The sequence below is a fragment of the Molothrus aeneus genome, chromosome Z (genome assembly GCF_037042795.1).
Source record: "Molothrus aeneus isolate 106 chromosome Z, BPBGC_Maene_1.0, whole genome shotgun sequence".
NCBI lineage: Eukaryota > Metazoa > Chordata > Aves > Passeriformes > Icteridae > Molothrus > Molothrus aeneus.
In genome coordinates, this window is record NC_089680.1 from 36,754,138 (window position 1) to 36,770,736 (window position 16,599).

The 16,599-nt window shown below is 38.4% G+C and overlaps 1 protein-coding gene across 1 annotated transcript in view; it reads right to left on the reverse strand.

Annotated features, from left to right (window-relative positions):
* Positions 1-237: 237 nt before the first annotated feature.
* RAB3C (RAB3C, member RAS oncogene family) overlaps positions 238-16,599 on the reverse strand; it is a 130,441-nt gene continuing 114,079 nt past the window's right edge. Inside the window, exon 5 of the mRNA XM_066568662.1 lies at positions 238-8,324. Within this exon, the coding sequence (XP_066424759.1) occupies positions 8,137-8,324 (188 nt within the window). The 3' untranslated portion in view covers positions 238-8,136. The remainder of the gene's footprint in view (positions 8,325-16,599) is intronic.

The following is a 16,599-nucleotide window of genomic DNA, read 5'->3' on the forward strand; positions in this document are numbered from 1 at the left end:
TCAGACTATTAGGGCAAAGTCCCCAGTGAATTCTGTGGAATTCATAAAGAGATACAGTCACCAGTGCTACTGAGAGGATATTAGTGAAATTAATTATTGCAGATGTGGTGGTACCTTTGTCAATCATTTAGTCAAAAATGAAGTTATTCTTTTCCAGTTTTAGTAAGTTAAAGGAAATAAATGAAGGGAGAGGGGTGGGGTGTAAGACCATATCATCACAACTGAGATATTAATGAATATAGTCTCTTGAATATTTATTGTAATTGCAAAAGAAAAAAAAAAAACTTTCAGCAAAAAAAATTAAACAAAAAAATCCACTTGGTATACAGAAGTCACATACAAAAAGAATATCCAATGGAATACACATGGTTGCTACGTCAGCACAGAATTAAAACTCTCCATGTGGATAAAACTTGTACTGAACATTCAGACAAGAGCTCCCATGGATTTATGGAGAAGATTCACAAAATTTATCACCCAGCAGCATTTTAGCTAACATATTTTTAAAACCACAGTAGCTATATTGCAGTAAGAGTCAGGGGAGAAGGCACAGATTGAGTCTCACCCTCTCACAAAGGTATCCTAAAAACATCAATTTTTCTTCAAGAACAGTTCAGCAAACAAGTTGGTTTGAGAGAACCAGAACAGCTACATGTTATCAAGGAAAGCATTTATTTTCGTGCATGTAATCACATGCCTGTGAGTAATTATAAAAAAGCTAGGTGAAATTATCTGCCAGCCCTTGAACTGTCAGGTCACTTAACAATAAAAGGTTTAGGGAGTCCTGCAGCAAGCTGTACATTTCCATTTTAGTTGTACCTCATATTCTGACTCTTACTTTGTTGCTCAGCAACAATGATGCCAAGAATTTCCTTTTTATACTAAGCAATCCCAAATTTCTATCTACATACATTTTCATTTCACTCTGGTGTATATAATTTTGCAGAAATTTTTTAATGGCATTAGGTAAAAAAAATTTTTTTAAGGACTTTTCAGGTCATTGCAAGTACTGTCATGTACTACTTAATGCAATTTGGCTACTTTGCTTTCTCAGAGAATGTATTTGATGACATCAGAAAGGAAACCCTTGATATCAGTTTCCAGTAGGCCTTAGAATTTCATTCTTTTCCAGATCAAGAAAATTAAAAAAAAAAAACAAAACAAAACAAAGCAACAAAACCCCATAATTTATTAAATCTCATATATTCTCACAAAAATGTATCAGATAAAATTAAAAATCTACTTGTGTACCTTTTAGCATGGTACTAATGAATACATGTTTTTTTTTAGGAAAATTGTCTGGCAAAACCAATTCCCCAATTCTTCTCCATGGCCCAGCCTCAGTGGCCTGTCTCTGTTTAGTAAATTCCCAATGCAGATGACACATGCCTTTGAAGCTGGAGATTTAGCAAAAATTAACAGAATGAGCTTTTCTGCAGGCTCTATAGGCACAGCTGGGAACCCATGGCAGATCAGTGATTCAGGGTTTAAGGTCCCAAATGTACCCAAGGGTGCTGCTGAGTACTGATGGCCTTGCTCATATTCTTAGAAAACCACTAGAATTATGTAAGTAAGAAGGAATAAATAAATTATTGGATGTCTCCTTTTAATTTCATGGTCAGATTCTGACCTGCATTTTGTTTCCATTTGTACCTCGGCTTTATTCCTAATACTGGAAATGTTGAACTTTGAAGGCCATGTAAAAATGGAGTGAAGAATGTGGGTCAGTATCTTTAAGGAGGTATCTTCCATCTTTAGTATCTAGAGAAGTTAAGAAACTTAATTACCAAAACTGACCAACTAAGGTCACCTTCCACTCTGCTGTGCTACTGACTGTGACCTTGAAGCTGTTTGCAAACAAGTTAAACTGGGGCACCAACCAAAGTCTGACAAGTCATCTGCAAGAATATTGGGTACCCCTATTTATTGTTTCAGGTAAGTATTATGAGTTAACTGTATCAGATTAAAGAAAACATGTCCACATGATATTATGCAATACAGGCAGACAGAGCATGTAATTGACTCTTTAAGAATAAATAATTAGCTCACCATAAATGCTGAGCTCTAAGAGGTTCTTTTAATGCTTCTAGAGAACATGCTTTAAAAAATATAGGCAGACAGTTTATAAATGGTTTAAAGCATTTTCTGACAGAAGGCCTGTCCCACTAGTGTTGGTGTAACATGACAATTCTCAAAAAAGGACACTCAGAACTCTAAAAGTAAAATTGACATGCACTTGCAGTAAACATACAAATATCTTTAACCATAGTCTCATATATGAAAAATAGCTTAAGTTACTTAAGAATATTCTTACACTACACTGGTAAAGTGTTTACTATATAATATTTCTACAAGACATGTACATTTACTAGAAATCTTAAGCCACACAGGCATCATCAACAGCTTACCACACATACATGAAGCTTCGCCCTTTCACACAAGTTTATATACACTGAGTAAATAATTAAATATTGCACTTATTGGCCCATGATTCCTCAGTTTTGAGGTATTCAAAAATAGAAAAAATATCTATTTTTATAACATTTTTTCATGCAACATGTAAGACATTTGAAATACACGAATCCTAGTATATAAGTAACACATTGTGACAGTCCAACCGAGTCACAACACACCTGACATTACTGACAAAATACCAAACAGGACTTACAGCACAAACATTTCATATATCACTAGTTGCAGGTACATGTCAGAATTACTTGAGGAGATTTATCACCAGAAGTGGTAAAGAATGTCTATCTAACCTTCACTTTTGTGTGTTATAGGTGAATGTGAAATTATGGGCGATCAGGGACTTTTGCTTTCCCCCAGATCACATACCAAGTACCTTATTGTACAAATGACAAGCCATCTACCTCTGCTGGAACCATGGTTAATGAACTTCTGGTCTTCAAATGGAACACATTTGATTTTCAGCAGTAATGACAATTTAAGGATAAATTTGGGAAAAGTGGCACTGAATATAAACAAGTAACAGTGGGAAATGAATGAGTATCAAAGATGTACTACTGTATATATGTGCATATAATATGTGTGTAGTCACAAATTCAGCTTCACTGAACATCCATGGAGAAGCAAAAGGAAAAAAGGTTTTAATTTGCAAAGGTGAACTACATTTACCTCTAAATAAAACTGGTAGAGTTCATTCAAATAATTGAAACATGTTGCCTTTTTAAATGAGACTGGAAAACTGATCAGCCTTGGAGAATCTGGAGTCAGAATGTATGGATAAATGGTGCAAATTATCAGAACTTATTCCCCTGTTGGTATAAGTGAAGATATGTTGCTAAACCCCCTGAGGATGTTATACATTGTGAGTCTATATGAAACAGGCCAAGGAGGAATCGGGTTGTCATCAGAACTGAAATTTAGTTGATGCCTGTAAAAATGTAAATAATAAAACTTACTTCTCTAAAAAAATATAGAAAACAGTAGCTTGGGAGAGGTGGAGTTTGTAAGGGGGTTTCTCTTGGAATGCAATTGCAACATCATTTGTCTGCTCCAAAGAAACAAATGCATAACCACCAAATGTAGAATTTTTGCTACTCCCCCCCCCCAAAAAAAAGGCAAATTTAATGCATTCTCAAAGTTAGGATCAAACTCCAGCAAATTTTGTGTATCCTAAAATAACACTTCATTTCTAAAATAAAGAAGATGCAGGTGGTACAACCGATCTGAGCAGACTGGGGAGAAAAATTAATCTTTCAAACTGGTGCTCTGGAAAAGGCCACATAGATGTAGTTGCTCAGGTAATTTCTCTAGGTGTTGCATTAAGTATAAGCACAAAGGAACAAACAATTCCATCTTAGAGTCACTTACACAGCTGTTCAGAGAGAAAGAGTATTTTCTGGCAGAAAATTAGGCTAATTCACATTTATTTAAAACACCAAATGAACAAGTCTAAATAAACTAACCACCACCACCAAAAATAACAGACACAGTATTAAGTCAGTTGCACTTGTAACTTGTGAACATGAACTCCTAAAAGAATCAAAAAACATGCATCTGAATGTTCAACCCAGCAGGGCTGGCTAGCTGTTTGGCAGGTTGCTGCCCGAGGCACCACAGGAACCAGAAAATCCCCATGTTCCTGGGTGCTCCCAAGGGATTTTCTGACCAGTAGCTTGAAGGTGCAGAAAGCAGCACATTGTCAGAGCATGATAAGGCTGGTGCATGGCCCATGCACAGTATTAGCCTGCTGCTATAAGCTTTAGTCTAGATCATAACTCAGAAAAAGGATTGTGTAGTATTAGTTCAGCTTCAGCTGGCACTATGTAACTCAGGATTCTCTGCCCAAAGGCATCTCATCTCTCAGATTTAAAATACTCTGTGTATTAACTGCTACATCTCACCAAGTGGATAAATCTCTGCTGAAGGGGGTATCTATGGCTGGACCGATGATTTGCTGTGACATTCAGTCTTATTTCTATGTTGAAAGTACAACAAATTAATGCAAGGTGTGCAAGAATTTTTTCACTTTTTCACTTGTGATGAGGTTGAAAGTAGTTTTGTTTCTGCTATCCCAGTTTCCATCTGAGCCCTCCCCTTTTCCATCACAAATTATAGTGCTTTGTAGCCTGGTACTTGATATATGTGAAGAACAAGGCATTGATAGTTTAAAATTAGGCCCTTGATCAAGTTGCAGCAGGTTCTTAAAAAAAATTCAGCCCACCTGGATTTAAGAAAATTGCAGTTCTCTCCTGTAAGTCAAGAGGAACTGAACCAGATTGACATAGGCTGCTGTTGGATATTCTATCCCATAGGAGGCCAAGGAATAATTTTACATAGAATGAAAAATCTAACACTGCTAGTCCCCTCAGAATTCTTGGAATATTTGAGGAAGGCATGGTAAGTTACTTCTCAAAAGCTTTTCTGTCTTTACTGTTTCTCTACGAAAGGTAAGTTCTAGTTGAGAGAGGTACTGAGATCATGATGCTCATGATCTAAATGTGACCAACTTTATAGCAGAAAACTCAATATTGCTGTGAAGCATGTGACTGCAAAAGCCAACCTGTGATGGAAAATCAAAGCCTACTTTTTCCCACAGCAGGTAACCCAGTTTGGAAAGAAAAAGCCTGCTTGAACTTCCACACATTTTCAATTTCAGAGAAAGCCATGATAGAATAAATTTGGTTTGATGGGACCGCAACAGGTCATCCTTTCCAAACTTCTACCCAAACAGTGTCAACTGAGAGGGCTGAGTGGTTTTCCCAGGGTTTTAGTCTCATCTTGAAAAACTCCAAGTATTTTATTTGAACATTTTAAAAATTATTCTGACTGAACGCCATGACAATGTCTGAGTGTTTTAAGCTTTAAAGAGGTTTTAGGTACAGACTCATTCTCTGCTGCTGTATTTCAGATAAGCTTTTTCCTTTTAACATATTTTAGCACTCTACGGAACAACACTACTCTGACAGCTGCTTCCCCCAGCCACCCCATCTCATGCAGAAGGCCAAATATGTGTGGAGGCCTAGCAGGTTAGTTGCCTCAGAAACTTGAAGCAGGGGTTCTCCTTAGATTTTGCTGTTCCTCTTCTGCCCAGACTCCTGATGCAAAATGAAAAGCAATTAATTAATCCCATTTACGTACAGAACTTTTAATCTATCACTCAATTACTTTGAAAAGATATATGCTAATAATGTATTTCTACCAAGTCTAAACGGTCATAGCCAGGCAGGGAGGGTCTAAATTCATTGCAATGGATACAAGCAAAGTGTGACTGCAGCAAGGGACACCTTGAAGTCTTTTTTCCTGATTGCACTGTGCACAGGAGATGACAATTTCACATCAAACATCTCAGAGCAAAGCTAGAAGAATACTTGCACTTCTTGCCAAGCTGCACGATTCAGGATATGCCCAAAATCCTTGGTAACTTGATTATGTCTCTCTTCCTTGCCTGAGATGGTTCAGACAAATAATACAACCTAAGACTCATCTAAAGAACTTGAGAGCTGAAGCTGAATTCTGTCTCAAGGCTTTCCTGCCCCTTCTTCTCAGGCAGGAATCACTGACATAACAAGAAACACATGGAAAACTGCCCAGCAGCCATCTCAAATGAAGCTTGCTCAACTTTGTACTGCTTCTGTTTTTTCCAATCAGCTGGCACCTAGGGTGTGAAAGTGTACCAGGGAAACTCTCTCAGCACACTTAGCAACATGCTGTCTTAAATGGGGGAGCAAAAAAAAAGCGCCCTAGAGAGAGAAAGGATCATTGTTTGGATAGCACATACCTCTTCCACCTGGCTGGTCCTCCACTCTAAAAAGGAGGGTGCTTTCTCTTCATGGAGGTAAATCAGTCTCCATGTCTACTAGGGGGAAAACTGCTTAAATAAACTAGCTAACAGGACAGACATGGTTTAAAATCCCAGACTGAAGACAGCATTGATTAATTTAAGTTAGGCAGCCCAGGTAGAACCCTCCTGGTATATCCTTTTTACATATGTCTATATGCCTTGTTTGGAAGTAACTTTTATTGTGTCAAAGTGTATTTAGATTATTTAATAATTTTTTTTAAGTGGCCATTTTCTCTTAGTGTCTATGTATCTTAGTGTGTTATGTATCAGGAGTTACATAAGTTACCTTTAAAAAACATAAACTGTAAAGAAGAATTTCTTTGCAGTTGTGAGTCATTCAGTGTACTATGTGTTACTTCCTTTTATTTTATTTTTCAGATTTTTCCCATTGCTGACAGTTTAAAAAATGTCAGCCCTATATTAAATTCTGTCTAATTGGAAAAATAAAATAATCAGGGCTTCTTCAGTTATGCTGCTTAGTTAAAAAAGGTCACTATGATGCAAGTAAAGTAGTTTTACAAAGTACTTCAGGACACAGATGTAAGAAACTTCCACCAATTACTAGAGGAGTAAAAACTGTAAAATATAACTATTTTAACACTTTCCCATAAAAGAATTTGTGTACTTTATTCTGCTATCTTCAAAGTTTTTTGCTGATCTTTTCAACGTATTCAGCCTGAGATTAGAAATTTTGACAATTTTTTATTACTCCTAAAGTTTTAAAAATGTTAATTCTCTTGCCAAAATAAATGGAAAAAAAAAATCAGGTCAAACTTCAGTTCACTGACACCATCAGCATTTCTGCAATAGGTCTGAGTAAAATACAGACATTTATAGCCACTGTGGTGGTAGCTGTCTCAGTGACTGAATGGGAGATGAAATTTCTGAAAACTGAAGCATGCAGGTTTGACAGAAATGTGACAAGGCAGCTTTTGGCTATGAACAACCAAACACAATGGATTTGGCTCAGTCGGACATAATATAGGACTGTGTGGTTAATGTCTCATGCAGGCAAACATGGAAAGAGCTAAATCACCTTCTACTACAGGGGTAGGTAAGACTGGGATCTCCATAATGATGGAATGAGAAATTAATTCTAGTTTCAGAAAATTATTAGCTAGACATGCAGCTCCTATGTAAAAGCAAATACACTAGCTGTCCAAACAGGATGAAGTACCTAATATCTCTGAGACTCTGGACTGAATATCCACATAGAATTGGAAATTGTTGATGAACAGTTGGGAATTTTGATGGCTTTAGGCCCAGGACCTATCTTTCTTCTGATTTCTGCAGTTTTCAGTCAGCCAGGATGTGTAACACAGTGAGTGTGGATTTTACAAGGCAATGTGCTTAGGAAGTGTCCCTTGTACAAGTAATCTGGCAGAATGAGGGATTTGTTCACTACAGGAATACTTCTAAATTCATTTTCAGTCAGGAAAATACACAAGTGGCATCAGGAAGCTAAGTCAAAACACCCTGACCACTACCCTAAAAATTCAACTATATATTTGAAACCAATGAAGTGAGAGACAATTATAGGCGAACATGGTCTGAGGACATGGCACCAGCTGAAGTGTGACACAAAACAGTAAAAAGAAAAGAGAACTTAATATACACCCTGCATGCAAAAGCCAGGTTCTAAAATATGGATCATCCTTTCAGGCTAAAAACTGCTCCATCCCCATATGCATATTCGAACAGCTGATGTAAAACAAGACTGTTCTCCAAATAAATTAATAAGACAGTATAAATAAAGGCATATAGACCATTCATAAATACTCTGTTGGCAATAGAACACACTGGAGCTGCCTTTGCTGATAGCTGCATTAGCAGCTGCAGTTGGGCTGCTGTGGAGGAGGGGTGTCCTTTAGCTGTGTGTTCTGGTTGCTGGCAGCAATGGTGGGACTCATCTCCAGACTTTCTGACATTTTGTCACAGATGATATCCACAAGTCGCTCAAACGTCTGCTTGACATTAATGTTTTCCTTGGCACTTGTTTCAAAAAATTCAAATCCTAAGAAAATAAAGAACATATGTTTATGTTCTAGGCATGTTTCGGTATCTCCAATTAACATACAAACTTCGCTTGACCAAGAGACACTCAGAAAGGAAACTCATGAGAGCACACATATGGAAGAAGAGCAGTTAAAATTGTAACACAATCAGAGTAAGTACACTAGTGCTACTGGCTTTGTACAAGGCTGGATGAAGTCAGGACCAAATATATTCCCTTAGAAAAACTCTACTTTAACACAGTTTAATCTAAAGTTTAATACCTGTTTCAGAGAATTATTTTAGGAAAGCCCTGTATGTACAGCGATTGGGAACAAGTAATGTGCTGCTCATCTCTAACTATTATGTTCCTCTGAGCATTATGCAGTATGCCATTTCCATTGTGTTATTTAAGGTGGTGCTGAAATACAAAATAATACTTGCAAAAGTACAGGTAAAAAACCAAGCAAGACAAGAAAAGATTTTTGCAATTTGATAGTTACTAAAGTTAGATGTGAATCCATGGGACCAAAGGGATTCCCAACTCCACAAACAGAACTAATTAAAAAAAAAACAAAACCAAACAACGGAAATGCACGTAAGGAAGAAAACATCTTAATTCATTTGTACAGATGGACTTTTTATTCTATTCATTCCCAATGAATAGCCCAAAGGCAAAAACCATAGCTATCCTTGGCCCTTAAGGGACACTGGAAGTTTTTATAGAGTGGAGACAGCTGTTCTAGGCCCTCTAGAGACAGTTTCCCTAAGTTCTCCTCTCTGCCTCCATTTGTACCACATCTCACCTCCCACATGGGTCTCATTCATCTAGGCCAGGTTTGCAGCTTGGCAGTCAGCCTGCAACCTAGAAAGCTTCTGCCAGAGCTGGGTCTTCCCACATGCTTGTTTCCTTTGTAAAGCATTTGTGTTCCTTAATTTATTTGTTTTCTAGGACTTGTCCCACATTTTTCCCAAGTTAGGACATTTCTCACCCATTCTCTGATAATTCACAACTTTCTTCCATTCCTATCTTTCCACTACCTGTGGGTTCAATATTCAAACAGTTTACAAAACATCTGATTCACTGTTAGCTTTACAGAAACCTTTGCACAGTCTGGCTTACCCCTTGCATACATATTTTGATTCCTTCTGATTAAATCTCTATACAAATGTTCAATTAATACTGTCTTTCAGTATGTTAAAAAACCCTGTCAGAAAATTTCAATTACTTGAAATTCCTGGCAGAAGGACAGAAAACAAATCTTTGTGGGTCTGGTGGTTTGGTTTGATTTTTTCCATTTTGAAAGGCCACATGACATTTAAATGCAAGTACTTTGGTGACATTAGTATTATGAATTCAGTATGCCATCTAAACAGAATGTAATCTACACATTCAGTCCTATAACTGCTGTCTACGCAACTTTTGCAATTTGAGTTCTACCCTAGAATTACTGCAGATAATTATATTTACCTTGACATGATAACCCAGCAAGAAGTAATAAGCAATGTACAAACTCAACTCTGCTCTTTTTTTTTCTTTTTTTTTTGTATTTTTAATTTATGTAAGGTGCTGTACTGAAGTGTCACGAAGCACTAAAATGTTTTAATGTATAGGAGCTAAGCACTGGCAAAAGTTAGTGTTCATAGGGAGATTAGATAACAAGAGCTACAAATATTGTACAGGAATTTATTTGGTCATACGACTTCAGGAAGAAGTGTAAGGGTAAGCTCACCAGTATGAGAATACATTGCCATAAAAACTTTTCCATTCCATACTTCTCTGCAAAGCAGGAAAACTGTGAATAATAGAAGACCTTCAACAAAAATTAGATACAAGGATATAGTTTTAATCTATAAGATGCTGCTTTAGTTAAGCTTTGCTTGCACATTTCCTTTGTTCTAAACTAGAAGGAAAGTGAAGAAAGACAGTGTAGCATCACTTGTTGGAGGCTTTGGCTCTCCTGCAGAGCTCCATGCTCAGATCATTTGGGAACTGCTTGGAGAAAGGAAGATCTTCCACAATTTCAGTATGCTGTGTTGAAATTCAGATGCAGCCCCAGCCCAGCAATGCAGTCAGGAATCTTCCACAGCTCCTAGTGTCTTCTCTACAGGAAAGAGGAAAGCAGCCGTTCCACAGAGGAACAAGCAGAATCACAGGGCAGAAGGGTTGAGTTACAATGGGAGAATGATGCACCAAAGCTCGGGACTAGGAAGAACACTGAATCTAAAGAACATTTAGGAGTGGAACAGTTTTTACAGTTATGAAGATAGAATGAGCTCATCAGATGATAATGAAATAGCAGATATGATATCTAGGTCTAGATCTAGAGAGAGAAAAGCAGACAATGAAAGGAAAAGAGTCACAGAGAGGAGGCCTATGTCAAGAACTACTGTAACAAGGATAAGATCAAGAAAACAGGTCCGCTATCTTGGTGAGGATGTTTTGCATGAGAACATCATGAAAAACTTACAAGGCACCCATTCTCCAGATTAAATGGAAGGTTACGGAATGTCAAGCACAAAATAATTGATTCAAATAAAATACTTTGAAGATTTCTATGGAATTTCAGATATGATTTCAATATAAGAAGGAAATTGCAGTCATAGCACTGATGTAGTTGGATATCAGTCTATGAGGGTATTCCATCAATTTAGACATAATTGCCTGGACCTGCTAGGCTAGGCTTTGCTCCATAGATGAAGCAATGGACAGACCTGAGAGAAAGTGGCTGAGCAGCCAATTGCCTCCACAATAAAACTAATGCTATATTCTTTACTGGAACTGTAGATGAGGGAATTTTGAACAGTCTGGGAAATTAGCCCTAAGAGCTCCTTCTGTGTATAGACCTATGATAGGTGCTTTTTATATGCTTGAATGTGCAAATAAACATCCATCTTCCCAAGAAGAGAATGGGGCATGCATTTGAGCTCCTTCCAGGCAGTTCTCTGTAAAACAGATGCAGCTGCAGATAGGTAAAACACTGTTCTCACAGGTGCAGACATGGTACCACAGAAGAGTCTTTTGAAGCCAATTAAGAAGTTAAGAAAATCTTTGTGCAGTTTCGGGTAATCACTGTCAAAGCATCATGGTATGTACTGAGCAAGTAGGACCAGCAGGATTACAAAAATTCAGCAGAACAGGAGTTCAGAATCTTTCTGATGCAGCCAAAGACACCATTACAAAGACCCTTGCAAGAGAGGCTCCTGTGGGCACTCAAAACAGCAACTGATTGTCCTGGGCAAGGGATTCAATTTCTCATGGGAGTATTACCTTGTGCAAGATCCCCCAACAAATTAGGTTGGTTCTTTTGGCTGGTTTGTTTGTTTAACCAAAACCTTGCCTGTGGAACAGTTTCAACGAGCTATACAGAATTTTTCCTAGCAGGGTGTTCTTGGAATCAGGTTTAGAATTCTGTTTGTTTTCATTTTCTTATGGAATATTTTGCAGATCTTTTTTCCCCATGGCACCTCCTTCCCTACTGACTCATCTTGCAATTATTTTACTAATGGCTCTTAAACACCCTAAGCTTCATAAATCCCTGCATATGACAGCCTAAGTTCTATGACTTCTAGTACTTTTTTCAAGTTTATTTTCCACTGCTCATTATTAATTGAGATAAAATATTTTCCATGGGGGTATAAGTGTGAAGTGAGACAGCTATCTGGTGCTGCCCAGGGAAGCAGAGCTCAAAGAACACCGTGTTCCCATCATGTGTGATGATCTGTACTGCTGATGGGGATGAGGCCAGGCAGAGGAGATTATTGCAAAGACATGACAAGCCCAAGAGGTAAGTGGGTAGGTCAGGGAGAACAGAGCTGAAACTCAGAAAATCCAACACACCAAAGTGTTGCCTGAACATATGTACAAAATGTATGGAACATGGAGTATGATATTTTAAATGCTTATTTTGTGTTTAATTCTGTTTTCCTTTGCTGATTCCCTCTTTCCCTACTACTGACTCAAAGAAGGCTGGCAAGTTCTTGGCAGCTCCTACAGAGCACTACAGCAGCAGAGCTAGACAGGCCACTGGCACGGTTCTGTTGTTCACCTGGTGATCTACAATGCACACAGAGCATTTAGATGGTTTTCCTGAATCATACACACAGCCAGAATTACTGACTTTGTACCCTCTCTGCCTCACATGTGTGCTAGCTCTGTAGAGGCTCCTTCATAACTGCTCATTAACACTTTTTTATGTCTGCTTTCAAAACACAGGAAAGAAAAAAGCCCAGAAAGCACAGTCATATGCAAAGAGAAGAACATTCTGCACTCTCTCATCTTCCTGAGAAAACATGACATTAAGAGCACAGGCTAGACAGCAAACTTTAAGAATATTTCCACAGACAACACAGACAAGATCTGTGCTGATGTTTCACAAGTTGATCGGGAGGCATTTTGGTTTCAGAGTGTTTTTCTACAATTAAGACAATTTAATTTATCATCCCATATGTTACATTTTACAGATGTCCACAAGGGTATGTTCCCTCACTAACTATCCTTCTAAATTTTCATGAAGACAAGCTTGAACTGTGGTCCTTAGTGCTGCTTTTGTCAGTGTCTTGTTCAATCCAGAATTGTGAGGAGTAGTAGGAGATTGCAGCATCAGAGCAAGAAATGGCTGCAGGAAGCTGCTCCCTTTGTAAGAGTAGGGTGTAAAAGGCGACCTCCAGGAAGTAATGGGAATTAATAATTTAATAATATCATTGTATATAAAAGAGAAGTAGTAATAAGGCCTTATCTTCTTAAAATTGCAATCTGTGGGTAGTTCTGAGCAGGCATTGGCAGGCACTTACCTTCTTGCCTGCTATGAATAGTATCTAATAAGTTTTGCATTCACATTATATGCTGTCAGTCAAGGCAACTGCAAGACCTTTCTTCTCTGCTCAGATGTCCACTTCCTCAGAACTGTCAATATTTTTTAGTCAAAGAGAGAAAGGACACACATGGCATGACTGAAAGGTCATCTCTCCTAGGGAAATGGGCTGAAAGTAGCTGGAGACCACTGCTGTTCTTCAAAGTATCTCCTACATCAGCAACTCTCTGGTTATGGCAGCAAGTTCTGGTTTGCTGTGCTTTGCTCTCTAGATCAATAAGATGGGATCTCTGCTATCCTAACAAGCCCAAGTGCTGGGCTACGATCAGAAAATTATTAAAAAAATCAAGCCTCAGAACTGGACTCTGCTAATATTATCTCAGTGAAGAGCAGTGCTCTATCACCATTCAAGATAGAGAATTAAAAGGAAGACAAACATTATTATCAGAAATGCTAAGGTATTTATCCAGTCTTTAGGATGGCTGAATTTATTACAAAAACAAAGGTAAAGAGGGACTGTCAGCTGTGGCAGAATGGGGAGACTCAAGGCGCTGCTACTGGTCATGTTCTAGCTAACATCTCATTTTCCAGTCTTTCAGAACAGAAGGTTTCATATAAATATCAGTTGTATTGATTTTGATTTTCGTTTCCAGATACCTTTTAAATGAGTGCATTTGGGCACTAAACTAGATTTCTGACAAAGATTTTTTTGTGTGTGTGTTTACAGGAGACATGGGCTGAGCAAACCTTTGTTCCTCATTGTTATTAAATAACTTTGCTGTAATGCAGCTCCCAGTAGCTGAAAGCAATGGCATGTTGGCTTTCCTCTCAGTAAAAGAACATCCTGGGGACAGGAGCTTGTAATTGCTCTGCCAATACTCTCTCTGTGTTGTAGCTAAACAGAAGACTGGTATTTGTCAGTGCTGTCAGTCTGTCTCTTTTCCCTGGAACTAAAATTTGCCCATTAAAAAAAAGCTAAAAAACAGAGCAGGATGGAAGTTTGAACCAGCATATTGTGGCACAACCCAATTATTTTCATTTTTAATGCAAATTTAGATGCAGCCATATGTCTGTGCTCTCTAAGCTGTGGGTGACCCTGCCTTGTGCACCACAGCCTCCAGTCAGCCACAGAGGCAAAACAGAACTCACTGTTCTAGAAAACTGTGTGTGCTGAGGTGTCAGCTCCCACTTGTTTCCTCATTTACATGCCAAAATTACAGCACTAAAAATGCCTCTTCAGTTCAGTGCCTAAACTCACAGCTGCCTCGTACACACAGCATGCCCACAGATGCCTAATGTACATGCTACTCCCCAGGGCTCCTACCCCTGGCCAGTGAAGGCGCACCCCAGTCCTGATGCTGGGGAGCTGCTGCCTTGTGCCCCAGCCCTGGAAGGACTCAGAAACCATTCCCACTCCTGTTCCTGTTCCATCCCAGCAGCAAGTCTGCTCTTGCAGGCTGGGTCTGACCACCACAATTGCACCCTCTCTAGGACCTGACACCAACACTGACAAAGGCCCCACTTTCAGGCTTACTGGCATGCTAAATGGTTTAATTTGAAGATATGTATTCACAGCTCAATCCTGTCTCTGTTGTCTCCCTGGCAAAACCATTACCTACACAAATATATGAGCCAAGAACAAAATGAAAACTAAATAGTCATGGAAGGATGATTCTGTTTGAAGTAAGAATTTTGTTCTTCTTTTTGGTGGAAATTCTTGTCAAAGCACCAGGAATCAAGAGAAAGAGAGAGAGAAAAAAAAACAATGAAGTAGAAAAAAAGAGAAAAATAAAGAAAAAATAAAGAAGAAGAAGAAGAAGAAGAAGAAGAGGAAGAAGAGGAAGAAGAGGAAGAAAAAGAAAAGAAGAAGAGAAGAGAAGAGAAGAGAAGAGAAGAGAAGAGAAGAGAAGAAAAGAAAAGAAAAGAAAAGAAAAGAAAAGAAAAGAAAAGAAAAGAAAAGAAAAGAAAAGAAAAGAAAAGAAAAGAAAAGAAAAGAAAAGAAAAGAGAAAAAGGAAGGAAGGAAGGAAGGAAGGAAGGAAGGAAGGAAGGAAGGAAGGAAGGAAGGAAGGAAGGAAGGAAGGAAGGAAGGAAGGAAGGAAGGAAGGAAGGAAGGAAGGAAGGAAGGAAGGAAGGAAGGAAGGAAGGAAGGAAGGAAGGAAGGAAGGAAGGAAGGAAGGAAGGAAGGAAGGAAGGAAGGAAGGAAGGAAGGAAGGAAGGAAGGAAGGTGAAAGTAAAGACTTAAAGGAGGCGGTCACCCAAATGATAAGAGAAAATATGGAGATAAGGTATGTAAAAATTACAATCTCTCTGAGGGACAAGCTGTGGAGGTGCACTGAAGTCACAGGCACTGCTGACCATGACACACATAATATTCAGAGGCCTTTGCAGGTTCCCTGAACACGGTGTGAGGCCTGGTTTCTACTGCCCCTTGCAGAAGAGAATGTGAGCACCTTTCTGGGTGAGCACATTTCATTTTGTTTTCTGACATTGGATGTTGGCCTCTAGAAGAAATAGGATGCCAGGATAAATTTAGAAAACAGGCAAGTGCAACCTAGGGCATGCTTAGATATGATGCTTGCCCCCAGCCATGTTTGATCCTGGATGGCAAAGCATAAGAAGAACCTGAGAAACCAAAGAACACATAAAAGTTGATGTATCTAATTAACAGGCACAGTAGAATGTCCCAAATAAATGGAAAAACTTTATCTCAAACTGCATATGCAGCTATCCATTTCCCTGTGCAGTTATTCAGACTCCATTCAAAGGCCTGTGCACACCTCTCCCTGCTAGTCCTTAGCTGGAATGTAGGTTACAATATCACTATATCATACAGACTGTGGATAGAAGAAACAAGAAGACATCAAGCCACCTGTGACTCCTTTTATTTCTCTTCTGACAATTGACACCAAATTTGTATGAATGTATGAGTTTTGCTGAAAGGCATGAGAGCAATATCTCAGAAAACTGTGTGAGCAATTCAGCTGGCAAGAGTGCATGCATTTTGCTCACAAGAAGTTCTAACCCTTGTTTTACTAAAATGCTTTAAAGCATGTAAGTGCTGACTATATCCATAGCCAATCCATGTACTGCTCAGAGCAAATATTCCTGAAGAGAGAAAATATCATAAGAATTACATTCCATACCCTTTTTTGTTAGTGATTAGTGAATAAACTTTAAATGCATTTGCTGTCATTACCAAATCAATAATAACCTTGTAATAATTATTTCTCTCTATTGCCTGGTTTGTCACATTTCTACGCATTCTTGGAATAATATTTATATGAGGAAAGGTTATGTGACTTTATTTGATCTCATCTATTTTCATTTCATTCTAACCTTAACCTGTTAATGATGCTATTGTGTTAAAAAACCATGAACTGATTTCTGAAAAAAACCACTTTATAAAAGTACTGAATAGGATGATAAGGAATGACTAATGGACGTCTTTGTGTCTTTATGCCTGGAACAATTAAATATTCTGG